The following is a 14837-nucleotide window of genomic DNA, read 5'->3' on the forward strand; positions in this document are numbered from 1 at the left end:
TGACATTTTTACCGTTACTAATTGTTTGTACAAAGTTTCAACTTTAAAATCAAAATTCTTAATAAGTATTAGGCGGAATTATAAAATTTAAAGTCTGTTGTAAAGAGAATTGCAAGAGCTTTCAAAAGAAATATTACTCAACCCCCAATGCCATTTAAATATTTTGAGGTGATGCTTACCCTTGCTTGGGGGTGAAAGTGGCGGAGTCAAAATACCAGCAAAGAATGTCCCCTTTAATCTAAAATCGACGGGTCTGAGCGTTTTTCTACAATCTTGACGCAGTTCCTGAAAATGGCTCTGTTTCGATTTCATCTGGCCACTATGTATATTAAATATAACAACAAGCGTAAAATGCTTCATATGTATAAGTATTTCGTCGTACACTTAATTTTTTGTATCTGCAATGAAATCGCAGAAGGTATGCAGACAAACTTTTAGCTAGATTATAAATTCTTCGTTTTTTAATTATTTTTAAGGAAAAGGGTATTACAAGACTGAGATAAAAAACTATGAAGGCAGAACCATTGATAGGTATTTACCATTGTTCTTTTATTGTAACATTTTAAAAATACCAAACTATTAGTACCATGTCTGTAAAATAATTGTTAGTAGTAAAAATTATAAATAAAATATAAACCTTACAGAAACTAGAACTTTTTTTTATTTACTGTCCCTTATGTACAACATGTAAAATAATACTTAGTCTAACTTAATTTACTTGTCTTACGAACTCATGTAAGTACTACAATTTCCTCATTTTATTACTGGCTACCCCTTCCTGTAGCTTTTGGATTAACGCAGACTTTGCAGCGTTAGCTGTCAAAGTGTCAAAGTCCCTAGGGAATTCCTCGCTGAGGTCGGCGATAACGTAGGACACCACAGCAAACAGAGCCGTTGCCTTGTCGAGGTTGTCCGGGTCCATAACGTCCATGGTGTCAGCTTCCGTGTGGTGGTACCAGAAATACCTATCGTTTGCGTTTAAAAGACTACCACCTGGTATGATGTTGGCCCAAATAGAAATGTCCGAGCCGACGCCACTGCTACTGTACTCTGTTTGAGTTGCATTGATAGGGGCTAAAAGTCTGAAAAAAGAAAATACTTCTGTATGACGTCGAAGTTTTGTAATAAATTTACTCACTTCATTATCTCTTGTATAATGCAACCACCTCTTGTACCAGCATTGTACTCCAGTCCCAAAGGAGTAAATGTCCCTTCGTCCGACTCCATGACGAAAGTGATGTTGTCTAGTTCATCAGCATGGTCTCTGTCGTAAGCATAGGCGCCAACCAAACCAAGTTCCTCTGACGTCCATAACACTGCTCTGAAAAAAAAAAGAGTTCTAAGTACAAGCACATTAATTCTGTAACCCTACCTTAAGGTCCTCTTTGCTCTGATTCCGAGCGATTTTAGAACAGCCAAAGCGTACCAAGAGATGAATGCACCACCACCGTCGTCCATGGCGCCAACTCCTACATCCCAACTGTCCAAATGGCCCGACACCAGCACTACCTTCTCTGGTTCATCGGATCCTTCCACTTCGGCCACCGTGTTTCTCGAGGTTGAATCGTTGAAGGTCTGGGCTTCGGATTTGAGTCGCAAAACAATTTTTTCTCCCCTATCCTAAGTATACATTCACATTTCAGACACAACTATCTGTTGACTTCGACGACTTACCTGATACCTCTGGAACATCTTGGCATCTTCTATGGTGATAGAAAGAGAGGGTATCTGCGTACCCGTACCATAGGACTGAGTTCCGGTGTGTAGGGTGTACAACGAGAAGGGGGCCACCGACCTGACGAGTGCAGCTACGGCACCGTGGATGGCGGCCCTCCTGGCACCCTGGCTTCTGTATTGGACCGATACCCCGTAGCTGACGAAGTCGTTATTAAAGACGACTATCTTCCCGTTAGCGGCCTCGGAGAAGTTGGCTTGGTCTAGTTCCTCGAACGAGCGTACTACGAGTACCTCGGCCTCGATGCCTTCTTCCGGGGTGCCTACGGAGTTGCCCAGAGCTAGAACCGCGATCTCGGCTTCCCTGGGGGAGACCATTTGTGCCGATTCGTTTCCTCTGAAAGTGGATTATCACGTTTTGTAATTTTCCAATTTTTTTAGGAGATATTATAATTTAATATAACATCATTATCAAATAAAATAAACAACATTATATCTAACATGTCTATTTACATTTTTTAAAGACTGGGATTATCAGTTTCCATTCATATTGAGTATCATCATGTCATTAAAAACTTGACCTCAATAATTATTATTATGATAACTGAGCAATAATCAAGTTTACTTGTTCTTCCTAGATGGTTGTGATTTGTTTCAATTTTGCAAAATCGCATCTGGATGTATTACTATTCTCATCAAAAGAAAAAACATTGAAAAAAGCACTTTTTGAAAGAGAAAAAATTATTGAATCTATGAGGAAGAATATAGAAAAAAATACTACCTATTGTGATAACCTAAAGCTAATAATAATCAATAGAAAATATATTATTGCTATATATATATTGTTTAATATAGATTACGTGGCCTATAAATCAATATTTATTTATTGATTTAATAAGCAATAATACAATAATAGATTTTCACAGTGTTAAAATTTTTCATTTTCCCATAACGATAACGTGGCAATAAAAAATGGGCACATAAACACCTCCGAAGCCACAAATTTATTATAAAAATTACTGCCAAACACCTACAATATTATTTTCTATCATTGTACACATTAATTTATGACATTTTATCACAATTTTTATTTCCCCTTATTACCACTTCTTTGGAAAGTAGTACATCTTTGCATATTATCACCTACTTCTTTGGATTCACTCGAAAATTAAAATTATTCACTTATTATATATATTATTTAATTATATTCAAATTGTTACGTGTCTCAAACGGATGTTCTTAAGGGCCCCATATTCTTTAAATAGTGTTTTCCGCAAAGACAAATAATTTCAAACATTTAATAACTGAATAATCTAAAGCTTATCAAATAATAGGAATGTTATGTCATGCCATCTGGGTATTTTCAAAGACGCCGCAGTAAAACGAATAAACAGGTGCAAAAAACGATCAAACCATCAAGGTTTTAGGTACTGAAATTTAGGAAAATACTAACTTTTTTATATATAACTCTACATGTAAATATTCTTATAACATTTACTTGCTTAGTCCTACATATAAAATTGTTCACTTTTATTTATAAGTACGTGAAAATAATTCTTAAAATGTGCGGTTAGAATAACAGCAAACGCATGTTTTAGAAACGCTTTTTTTTTACTTATTATTTTATTTGAGTAAATTTAAATGGTAACAATGAATAAACAAAACGTCAAGGATTTCATTTTTGAGCTTACTTTTGTTCTACACGTTTTACTTTTAAAGATTTCAGTACCTAAAAACGCCAGAAATTTCACTATTTCTCGGCCGGGAATATGGCCACCTTTTAACGAATTTCTGAAACATTTAAAATTTTGAACATACTCCACGTTTGGTACGAATGAATCGGTTGATCGGATCTAGTCGACACTACGTCACGCAGCATCGCAACAACAGTTGCCGGTTGTCGTCTATTTTCAAAATGGTGGTGTGCACGCGTCTCTCTACTCTCTCTCGATCGAAAAACAACTTTTATCGTGTTAAATATTGAAAATATACGGAAATTGTAAAAAACTGTGTGTTTGCAAGTGGTGTTTAAGTGTTATACAAGCGGTGATGGACCTAGGAACGATGTTACGGTGCGAGAAGGTAAACAAACTTTTGGAACTAATCTGTAGTACCTTTGTCGCTGATATATTAAAAAGGTAAGTTGTATTACTAGTAATTACCATTAATTTGTTGTTTCTGTTCGTTATAACATGACATAAGGGCCTAATAGGTTTTGAGTTTGAGCACCGGTTAAAAGGTTTGGTTAATAATCAAGGGATTAGACTGTGAATTCTCAGTAACTTGTGCCACATCTTTATTCACAATCTAATCGCCGATTAGCCAATCTAGTCTCGATAGGCACTCAAAATACTGTTCATTGTTAGCAAGAAACTTAAAAAAAGGTTATATTAGATTATTCCTGTGGTTAAAGGTATATTAGCTTTTAAAAAATTAAGGTATAAATCTTGGTATAAATAAGACGGCAAAATCATCTACTAAAAATGGAAGTGTGTAATATAATAGGGACATGTATAATTTCATATTTCTCTAGAAATTTCTCACAAAAACTGAAAGGCAGTTTTTACTGTATTCTTTCATATTCCTCGATGAACTGAGTGTGCTGCTGTGACCTACTACGCTTTGTGGTTTTGGTAGTGCAGTCGTTCCGATAAATATACATCGTCAGTAGTATAACAATAATAATATTACTGTCTAATTTGTGGCGTTTATTTATTTATTTTTGTTTATTTAATTAGGGTATTTTCAAGAAGGGATTATTTCTTTTCATTGTGTCGGAAATATCCAGTTATATAAAAAAGTAATAATGTTAAAATATATGTAGTATATTACAAAGCGAGTTATTCTTCACAGATACCTACCTATAATCTAATTAATTTTACTTTGCAGAAAATACTTTCCTTGTTTTCTTATCTATTATTAATTAAATATAATTAGTACCTATAGTCAAAGATAAACTGTATAATGAATTTAGTTTAGCAAAGGTATACTTACTGTATGTATGAAAACAGTTCAAAAATGAGTGAAATTGAAGAAAACGTGTCATATTTCTGAATGCATACAAAAATAAAAAATATTTTAATAGCTTTAGACACAGTAAAATTTACAAGGGTACATTCATTATTAAAAAATTACAGTATTAGGTATTTAGATTATTAAATTACGCACATATATTTAATATACTCATATTCATGATAGGGATGTTTGCTAAATATTGAAGAAATCTAGGAAATCTTCATGTAAACATCATATTTTTGAGATTGTGTTAGATTTTTTTATATTGTTTCAATGACAGTTTCATCATGACTAAGCTGATTTCTGTATCTAAATTTTTAGTCGAGTACCTACATGATATATTTTATTAAAACTACACAATTTAGTTACTTTTATTTCAACAAGGTTAACTTGAAAATCATTAATTTCAAATTTAGTCATATGTATGTATTTCAGGAAACGTCAATTGTATCTCGTAACACCTGATCAGTTTTATTTTAGAAAATGGTAATTTATATTTCAATGTGTATCTACGTGTATATCGCCTACTGATAATAATAATACTTTTGACGAATTTTGAAATTTAATTGACATTTTCTAAGCAGCAAAAATGTCAAATTTTTTGAAAAACTTCGAAGCACTAAGAAGGCTTCGATCTCTTTTTTTTTTTTTAAAAGTACCACCCACCTTGAATGGCTAAATGCCCTGCATACAAAACTACATTTACTTATTGCTTCTTGAAACGATTTTCCGTCTGAAAATAAAGACTTGCACACGTACCTTTCCCAGTGGGGCACCTGGAGCTCTTCCCCGTGGACGTTCTCCAGTTCGTACTGGTTGAGGAGATCCAGCATGTAGTCTATCGAATCCTCCAGGTTCTGCGTTCCCGATAGCCTCGGCCCGAACTTATCGACGAAGTCCGTCAGCTCCTTGTAGGTGCCTCCCTTGAACTTCCCGTTGGTCAGCGAGTTGATGATGGTGTTCGCCGTCGTTTGGTAGGCTGCGATTTCAGCGATCAGCTCCGCCGACAGGTCGCAGGCGTCGTCCCGGGCGTCGGTCCTGTCGACGTCGTCGTCCACCTCGTTGTTGGACACGTCGGTGGCCACCGTCGCGACGCACAGCAGCAGCGGGAGGAGGTGGTCGATCTTCATGCCTGGCGTTGGACGTGTCGCTCGGATTTCGGATTTGGAATGACTTAGTGTTGTGTTTTATTGGTCTCGATAACCTCTGCGCGAGATTTTGTTATCAGACGGGAATCTTGGGGTTTATCGCGCGGGTCTTAAGAGGATGCGGTTTTGTAGGAATTACACGGCCTGGAAATGAAAATCTACTTTTGGAAACGTTGATATTAACAGAGTTTTTGCTAAAAAGATGTCGGATGACATGCACAATGCCCTCGTGCTCTATATCTGTCAAATTTACAATTTTTTAAATGCCAAGAATGGCTTTACATACATATTTCGAAAAAAATCAGAGGGAAAATTTGTTTACACTTTATTAAGAAAAACTAAAACGTGTATGTTAAAGGTGGTGAAAATTTTCGGTAAAACATGTTTAGTAAATGACTGTTTAGTCATGTGTTTTACATATCTTTATAAAGAACAAAAATGAACAATATTTCATATAAAATGTAGGTCTTCCATCATTAATTGATTGTGGATTACCTTCAATCAATTATACATATTTTAAAAATCATACTTAAGCGCCCAACAATTACATATGTCAAATAAACGTCACATATATTTTTTTTAAGGCTTAAATCAATTCATTCACGGGCTCACGGATATATAAAATTGAAATAATCCCCTTTTATCTCTATTACTCGGATAAATTTGTGTTAATCTGCAATATTATTATTTATGGTTGGATTTATCTCGTTAGTACTATCACCAGAAATGCAGACATTGTATTGGGATTAATTTAATTTAATTGCGCGAAATTGGATCTTCGTTTAGATAAAAGATTTCTGTCAAATCATAAATATAAGTTAATATTTTAGGGGAAACATTCTAAGATAAAATAAATTAATCCTAGAATTAATTTGCTAGGCATTTAGACATGTCTAGAAATGCGAAATAAGTTTTTTAATGTACAATTTTTTTTTAAAAAGCCCTCATATTTTGGACAATGTGTACATAAATAGATGTGTCCAATTTCAAATTATTTCACTTACTCACTTTTAAATTATTTAAAAAATTAAAAATATTTGTTGTACTTTGTAGAATTAATTTGCTGGGCATTTAGACATGTCTAGAAATGCGAAATATGTTTTTTTAATGTACAATTTTTGGTCGTTTGGTCGAATTTTTATTTGTTAAACACTGTGATTTTTTGTAAAATGGTCGATTTGTACGCAGTGGCGTACACGATATTTTTCTACAACTTCGTATTTCCTAATAAGAAAGTTAAAATAATTTTTCAAATGAAACATATTTATGTTTTTGAAAAGAACCTAAAATTTCCTTTCAAATAATGTGTAATCTTTAAAAGAGTAATGTTTTAAAAAATATTTTTTGTAGCATTTTTTGCTGAAATATGTAATACATTTATTTGCTTTTGAAATTTTACATCCATTAAAAATCAAAAAATCTATTAAATAATATTAAAAAAACATAAGGTTATTCTCTAGTAGGCTGTGATTGAATAATCGTAAATTATAGAAAAATATCGCGTACGTCACTGGATTTTACGTTAAAAACCTCTTTAAGACAGACAAAAAATTTTGATAAATAAAAAAATTATTAGACAACACAAAACATGGCAAAATATGAAAAACGCGCACATAATTTTTATCAATTTCCTCGTCAATTTCCTTGTGCCATACACAGTTTTAAAAAATACTGCTTTAATTTTACATTTTCTAGTTCAAAAGATTAAAAAATCATTTGTAACTGTTAAAATCTCTTTCTAGCTTTCGCTTGATTAAGTAGGTACCATTTTAAACTTTTATATACAAGGTGATTCAAAAATGGTGACCAAAAATGAAACCTCTTATTCTTTGGTGAATTTTAAAGAGAGTTTTTCCTGTAAAGTTTTTATCTAGGGCGCTTCGTTAAAAAGATACATACTTAAAAAAACATTTTAAATTTTTTTAAATAATTTAAAAACTAGTAAGTGGAATAATTTTAAATTGGTCATTGTATTTATGTAAACATTGTCCAAAATCTGAGGGCTTTTCCTAAAATTTACATCTCCAGTTGCGCAGATACATGGTACCTATCGGTGGCATATTTTTCTAAATAAAATAGCACGCTACTGCTTTACGGTAACTACCATACGCCTACCATATATGTATGTTTTCGGATTCGTCTTTCAATTTTCTACAAACTACTACTCTCTTATGTTTTTCGAAAAAAGCTGCCAAATTTTGAACAATGTTTACATGTGTCTGATTTCAAATTATTTCACTTACTAGTTTTTAAATTACTTAAAAAAATTAAAAATATTTTTAAGTAATTAAAGATTAAGATACCCTGTATTTTTTATTTTAAAATTCACCAAAGAATACGAGATTTCATTTTTGGTCACCATTTGTGAATCACTCTGTATAAGTTTTCAAGTTCACATGTTCTTAAATTGAAAAATACCTTGGTATTTTTAATTTGCATAGCTCACCTCATGCTGTATTATTGCGGACATTTTAAATTGTTTGTTTAGAAAATAAGAAATAAGACATACAAAAATTTACTGACCAAATAATAAAAAAGTTGCAATTATTTACTTCTAATATACGAATATTACATAGAATCTGATGAGAACAATATCGCAGCAGTTTAATAAATAGTATACGTTAAATGTGGATTAATCAAAATCATATTCAGATGATTTTATGGACTAATAAAGACACTTATCAACTTAAAATGCACTAAAAAAGCAATCACACTGTTGACATTTAATATACCCTGTATAGTAATAAAAGTAATAGTGATATATCGTCTAATTTTTATAGCTATTACGATTGTTAGTGATTTAATCCTCGTTTTATTACTACTTTCTAAACAAATAATGCTTACTTTCGATGTAAACAGATCTACCTATTCATAACCAAAACTACGCGATTTCTTAAGTAGGTTATACATTTGCCGAAATCACATCGCGGCACATCACAGTACTCGTGCACGGTTACGTAACAATTGTATAATGAACAAATGAACCTTTATTACCTTCTTCTCTTTCTGCTTCGAGTCTCTCTCATTTAAATGGTTTGTTGGTGTTGGTAGTCGCGCATATCGACCGTACCGTCGTGACGTCACCATTGCGGTCAAATCAAATTACACGACATTTGCTCGCAAAGAAAAATAACGTGAGTTTGCCGTGGTCAATGCGTTTGTTCGTTTTTTGTTTCTAGAAGGGATTATTGGTCGTGTTTGCGGTTTGTTTGTGTGAGAGAACGTGTTATTTCCAAAAAATATTTGATGGAATACCAAACAGATATCAAATAACAAGTCTGTTGGAGATAATTGAAATCGCAATGTTTTTAGTACATATATGGTTACACAATGGAGTAGTTAAAAGGTGCGGATGATTATACGGGGCGTAAACAAAAAGTAAATGAAATAAAAAATTGTAAACATATTTTATTTAACTTTGTCTTCTATGTACAATAATATACCTATATTAATAGAACCAAACGCCAAACAAACTTAAAAATACGACATAAAAAACGTTGGCGCTTGCGTAGAATCCGCTGTCGGTTAAGGCTCTGGGAAAGTCTTCATTCAAGTCGGCTACTATGTACGCCACTGACGCCCATAATGCGGTCGCCCTGTCTAGCGCGTCTGGATCTAAGGCTTCCATGGTATCTGCCTTGGTGTGGTGGTACCAGAAGTAGTTGTCGTTCTGGTTGTACAAACTCCCTGTCGGTAGGACGTCCTTCCATATCGTTATGTCGGAACCAACACCGCTTGTAGATCTTACCGCTTGGGTGGCGTTAATGGGTTCCAGAAGCCTGCAAAGAGAAGATAATTGATTATTCTTTACAATAAAACTGTTAATCTAAAGGTATATAATCTTTTCGTGAGTTATAAATTTTCTTCATACGTAACGGTACATTTCTTACTTCAATATTTCCGTTAAAATGCAGGTTCCTTTAGTGTTAGCTATGAATCTAAGACCTAGAGGAGTAAAGGTACCATCGTCTGATTCCATTACGAAAATGAAATCACCTAAATCGTCTTTGTGCAGCTCATCGTACGCTTTGACACCTGCCATTCCGTTTTCCTCCGCTGTCCATAGAACAGATCTATAAAAGAAAATTGCTGGGTTAGATTCCCATCTACTAGCTCTCCATCACGTATTTTATTGTGGTTCACGCCTGAAGCTTTATTAGGTTAGATTCTGTTTAGATCTTCTTGTGGTTTGTCGAAGAAAATTGAGTTCCAAAATTGATCTTCCTTACCTAACCGTCCTTCTGGCTCTCAGTCCCAAAGATTTCAAGACAGCCAGTGCGTACCAAGAAATAAACGCACCACCTCCATCATCTAAAGCACCAACTCCAACGTCCCAGCTGTCCAAATGTCCCGATACGATCACCACCTTGTTGGGTTTCTCAGATCCCACAATTTCTCCAACCGTGTTTCTTGATGTAGCGTCTGCTAGAGTTTGAGTTTGTATATTTATTCGTATCGTGACGTTTTCACCTCTTTCCTGAAATAGTACGCAATCAGGGAGTTAAAAAATACGTTTTCGATTTGTACCTGTCTCCTCTGTAGCATGTTAGCGTGCTCGACGGTTATAGCAGCCGCGGGTATTTTCGTGACCCCATCCTCGTAGGTGGTCTGGCCGGTATGAGGGGAATCCATGGAGAAATCGGTAACGGACCTTATCAGGACGGCGACGGCGCCGTGATTGGCCGCCGCCACCGGGGCGTCGTAGCGGTGGCTCACCGAAACGCCGTAGGAGTGGTAGTCGTAGTTGATGACTACGATCTTGCCGTCCACGGCGTCGTGGTAGTTGTTGTGGATGTCTTCGGCAGAACTGACGACGACCACTTCAGCTTCTATGCCATCTTCGGGGGTGGACACGGAGCCGCCCAGGGCCAGGAGTGGGATCTTGGCGGATATGGGTTCTACCATCTCGGCCCACTCTGATATTCTGGAAGTTAGTTATTTGTTTATTTGACCAACAGATGAAATATAAATACATCCATGTATGTAAATGGTTTGTCGTTTATTGTGTAATGAAATATGAGCAGAAGCTCCCTTACATTTAGAAATATTTTCGTTACAAATTATTGGCATCACACCATTCTACTAATTTAATTAACTGTAAATTGTTGTAAACTGAATATTTTTAAATCATCGGTACAAAGAACGTGGCTAGCTCTTAAAAATCGTTCACAAAGAGCAAAAATAGAAATGGGCTGAGATTAGACTCCTGTGGTACTCCTGAGATAGCCATAAATATGTCTCTAATTATTTGTGAAGGGACGATTTTTGAAATACTTTAGAAATCGCATCGCTTACCTTTCCCAGTGGGGCACCTGGACGTCTTCCCCGTGGACGTTCTCAATATCAAAGGTACTATTCATCCTTTCCAACAAGTAATCAATGGAATCTTCCAAGGCTTGCGTCCCGGACAACCTCGCCCCGAATTTGTCCACGAAGACGGCCAGCTCTTCGAACGTTTCGCCCTTAAACTGGCCATTGGTAGTGGCCTCGATAATTTGGTTGACTACATCTTGGTAGGACTGGATTTCTTCGATTTCCGCTTGGGATAGGTTGCAGTCGTCAGCTCTGCTGATTGTCCCCCACAATAAGAAGACTAAGACAAGCTTTATGGCGGACATGGTACCGACTCAGCGGTTTGGACGGTTGTGATTCGAGTGTCTCTATCAATAAAAAATGTGTTTTATTGTGGGGGGATAAAGGGATTATCAGATGGAGGTGTAACGCTTAAGGGGAACTGGCTTGGTTTTAACGGCGTTTTCGACTTATTTTACACTTTTACGGAAAAACGAGGGACTAGAAATTCTCGAAAAATACTATTGAAATATATAGAAAATGTCTTACAATTAGGTCATCAACAACAACACCTCGATTGATGGACAGATATTTGTTCCTACAAGTTCCATAAAAGTCTCTTTAAAAAGCATTTCCAGTCCAGTATGTCAGTTTTTTACATCTTTTTTTTTTTAAGGCAATTTTGGGTTAAATTTTTTCTTTTATTTTTGTAGCCTAAAATAATTTCTGCGTAGTGTGATGATGAGGTAATATTCAAAATACAGTTTTTTTAAGCAGTCGTTCTTTAGATAAATTGGATAATTGCTGTCGCATGCCTTAATTCGGGAATTATACAGTTTAAGTACTTTAACCCAATAAAACCTTATAATCCGTAAAACAAAAGGATTTCGCATGTCTGGACTATTATCGCTTGTTTGATAAAGCCAGCGGAAAAGTAGATCAAACAATCCAAGGTGAAAATGAAAACATTCTTATAAATGTAGTAATGATTTAATACAACATTTCAAAATGCAATTTTTAAATGTCCTGATAACATTTTCCCCTTGTCGTTTTTATTTTTATCGAAAGAAAAAAATTTCTGCACCAAAGGTTTAGGGTCCATCTGCAATTACAAAACAATGATATTAAGACATGTACTAAACATTTTTTTTTAATTCTGTTTCCTTAGAATTACTGGAATTACTGGATTACCAAGTAAACGGGGCAAAAGTTGCGACGAATTAGAAATATTTTCGAAATATATTTTCCCTTAATTAAGTACCTACTAGTTTTGGGAATTTACATGATCCAAATTTTTTTGCTTTAATAGATTTCTCAAAATTTCCCGAATATGTAAACAAATTTCTCGAAAAATCGTTTGAATGTATATTACAAATGTATTCACACATTTTTGAAATAGATAAGTTGAAATACGAACTTAGTAAGTACAGAGACGAACAATTTCGTAATTTAGAAGTTCAAAAAAACGATAGAAATGTTATACAAGGAATTTAAAATAGTATTTTCGGAAACGTACAAATTGTTTTGTCCAGTTTTAACAATTCCTGCAATAAGCGTCTCGGTAGAAAGAAACTTTTTGTGTCTTAGACGCATTAACACTTAGATAAGATTTGCGAATTTAAAAGACGGACAAATGAACCTGTTTTATAAAAACATTCACTAAGTTTTTTTTAAAAGTGGAGGCAAACGAAAATCTAGCCGGCGTTGTTTTTTATGTAAATAGATAGCAGTAGTAGTAAGGCTGGCTACCTTATGAAAATTTGTTTTTATGTTTTTTTTATATTTTTTAATATTTATAAACCAAGTAGGAACAATTTTGTTATTTATTAGGTAAATATATCACTTTGTTTTTTTGTGTTACTTAATTTTATTGTAAATACAATGTTTAAAGTTCTGATATTAGGTATTATTATTAATATAATTTTTTAATTTGCGGTTATAGCAGAGCTATTTGCGAAGATCTCCATAGTAAAAAATGACGTGGAAATTTATTCCTATTTATTATTTGAAAGCTGATTAATAAAATATCCAAATAATATCAAATATTATTTTTGATAAAATCGGGAATGAGCTCGTGAACATCAGTCTTTCTATAATATTGTAAATGTAACTGAAGATTGCAAAAATTGAATCTTTTGTTAATTTTTGTTCTTAATTGTCACTGTATTTAGGGGTTATTTTATTTTTTCGCACTTGTTACCACATGCACCCTCCTTACAGTAATAGTAAGAATCCGGTGAATTACTTCCACTTTGTTGAACATTTGTTCATTAATAATTTTAGTTTGAAACTTGAAACACAATACTCTTTCCTTAAGGAAGATTTAAATAAAGGTAATGACAGACTAAAATTGAAGTAGTAAGTCCTTTGTTTGCTACAAAGAAAAGATGCAAAAGGCGCGCCATCAGCGGTTACAATTTCACTTTTTTATGTTGGGGTGATTCCAGAAGTTCTCGATAAGTTTTAACAGTTCTAGTTATTAATTTTTAAGCAGAAAATGTTTATTATTAAGGCTTTCTGCTTACTCTCAAAGAAATCATCGCCAAAGCCTTAATAAATCCTACAGAAAATTAAATTTTGCATTTGTCAAATTTAACAGTGATCTATTTAAAAAAATCCAGTTATCCATGATCCAAAACTTAGAACTTCTGACGCGTTTAATGACTATTTCGTATTATTGATATTGCCAGTGGAAGAACCCGTCTTAAGTGGTACACCCAGTACGTAACTTTACACCATCACACCCTCCCACTGACGTCCGCCCACTGTGTAACCGACTCAAAGTTAAAAGGGCTTCTACACCACCTACACAGAAAACACATTTAACAGAGCTTTATTGATCATATTATTTATTTAAGTGTTTACCCATTTGTTTTGTCCGTGCTCAACAACCGGGCTTGTCGACTCCCTGAAGAATAAAAATGTTAGCGTGAGTTAGCGGGAAAAGGCAGAGGAAAAGGCAGAGTTATCTATTTCTTTCAGATGGTCTGCGGTCGATTGTTTATTCCTTGGAATTGAACGGTAATTCGTTGCTAAGGAACGTCGACTGGGCAACCGACGTAGGCGTGTCTCTACAGGGCGAGCGAAAAAAAAGAAGCAGGTTTTTAAAATCGGTAAATGCTTTTTTTTTAAATCGATTGCAAAGGTAAGTGGGAAATTTTTGTCTCCTGGTGATGCACACAGAAAATGTAAACAATAGTATTAGTAAAAATAAATAATTGCTTTCACAAGACACATAAGTGGTCTGTTCCTTATACAGGGTGATCCATTAACGGTACGGAGCAGCTGTATATAGGCAACTAGATGTGCTACAATTACGGGGTAAAAAATCTATCGACGAATACGACCAAAAGAAATTGATTTAAAGTGTTTTCAAGTTTGTAACTTCACCGCTAGGTGGCGCAATTGCTATAGTATTACAGGAAATTGTCGTTTTTTTGAAATTTCGCTTATATAACCTAAGTTGAAAATATGCTTTTTAGATACACTGTTAAACCCTTCACAAGTTTTGTTAGAACTTTTTTTCATTATTACCATGGCAGCGCCAGTGTGAAGGACGCCATCTTGAAATTTTTTATTTAATGTAACGATATAGTTTTTTTTCATGGCATGATGGACCATTTGGGTATGTTGTTTTATTATAAGTGCTCTAAAGTTTTTTTTTAAATTAGAATGCCCTCGGAGCAATTAAAGTATTTAAAAAAAATT

The 14837-nt window shown here is 34.4% G+C and overlaps 2 protein-coding genes across 2 annotated transcripts; both read right to left on the reverse strand.

Moving 5' to 3' along the window:
• Positions 1-638: 638 nt before the first annotated feature.
• LOC108911948 (carboxypeptidase Q) lies at positions 639-8795 on the reverse strand. The gene is made up of 6 exons (XM_018717036.1): positions 8682-8795; positions 5449-5981; positions 1675-2071; positions 1373-1620; positions 1139-1321; positions 639-1082 (listed from the first exon to the last, which is right to left on the reverse strand). The coding sequence occupies exons 2-6, from the start codon at positions 5817-5819 to the stop codon at positions 743-745; spliced, it is 1539 nt and encodes a 512-aa protein (XP_018572552.1). The 5' UTR covers positions 5820-5981; positions 8682-8795; the 3' UTR covers positions 639-742.
• A 425-nt stretch (positions 8796-9220) lies between these two features.
• Positions 9221-11477, reverse strand: LOC108911953 (carboxypeptidase Q-like). Its single transcript, XM_018717044.2, has 5 exons — positions 11133-11477; positions 10365-10761; positions 10067-10314; positions 9728-9910; positions 9221-9616 (listed from the first exon to the last, which is right to left on the reverse strand). The coding sequence occupies exons 1-5, from the start codon at positions 11453-11455 to the stop codon at positions 9286-9288; spliced, it is 1482 nt and encodes a 493-aa protein (XP_018572560.1). The 5' UTR covers positions 11456-11477; the 3' UTR covers positions 9221-9285.
• Between the last annotated feature and the right edge of the window lie 3360 nt (positions 11478-14837).

This window comes from Anoplophora glabripennis, unplaced genomic scaffold, assembly GCF_000390285.2.
Source record: "Anoplophora glabripennis isolate ALB-LARVAE unplaced genomic scaffold, Agla_2.0 scaffold389, whole genome shotgun sequence".
Lineage (NCBI taxonomy): Eukaryota > Metazoa > Arthropoda > Insecta > Coleoptera > Cerambycidae > Anoplophora > Anoplophora glabripennis.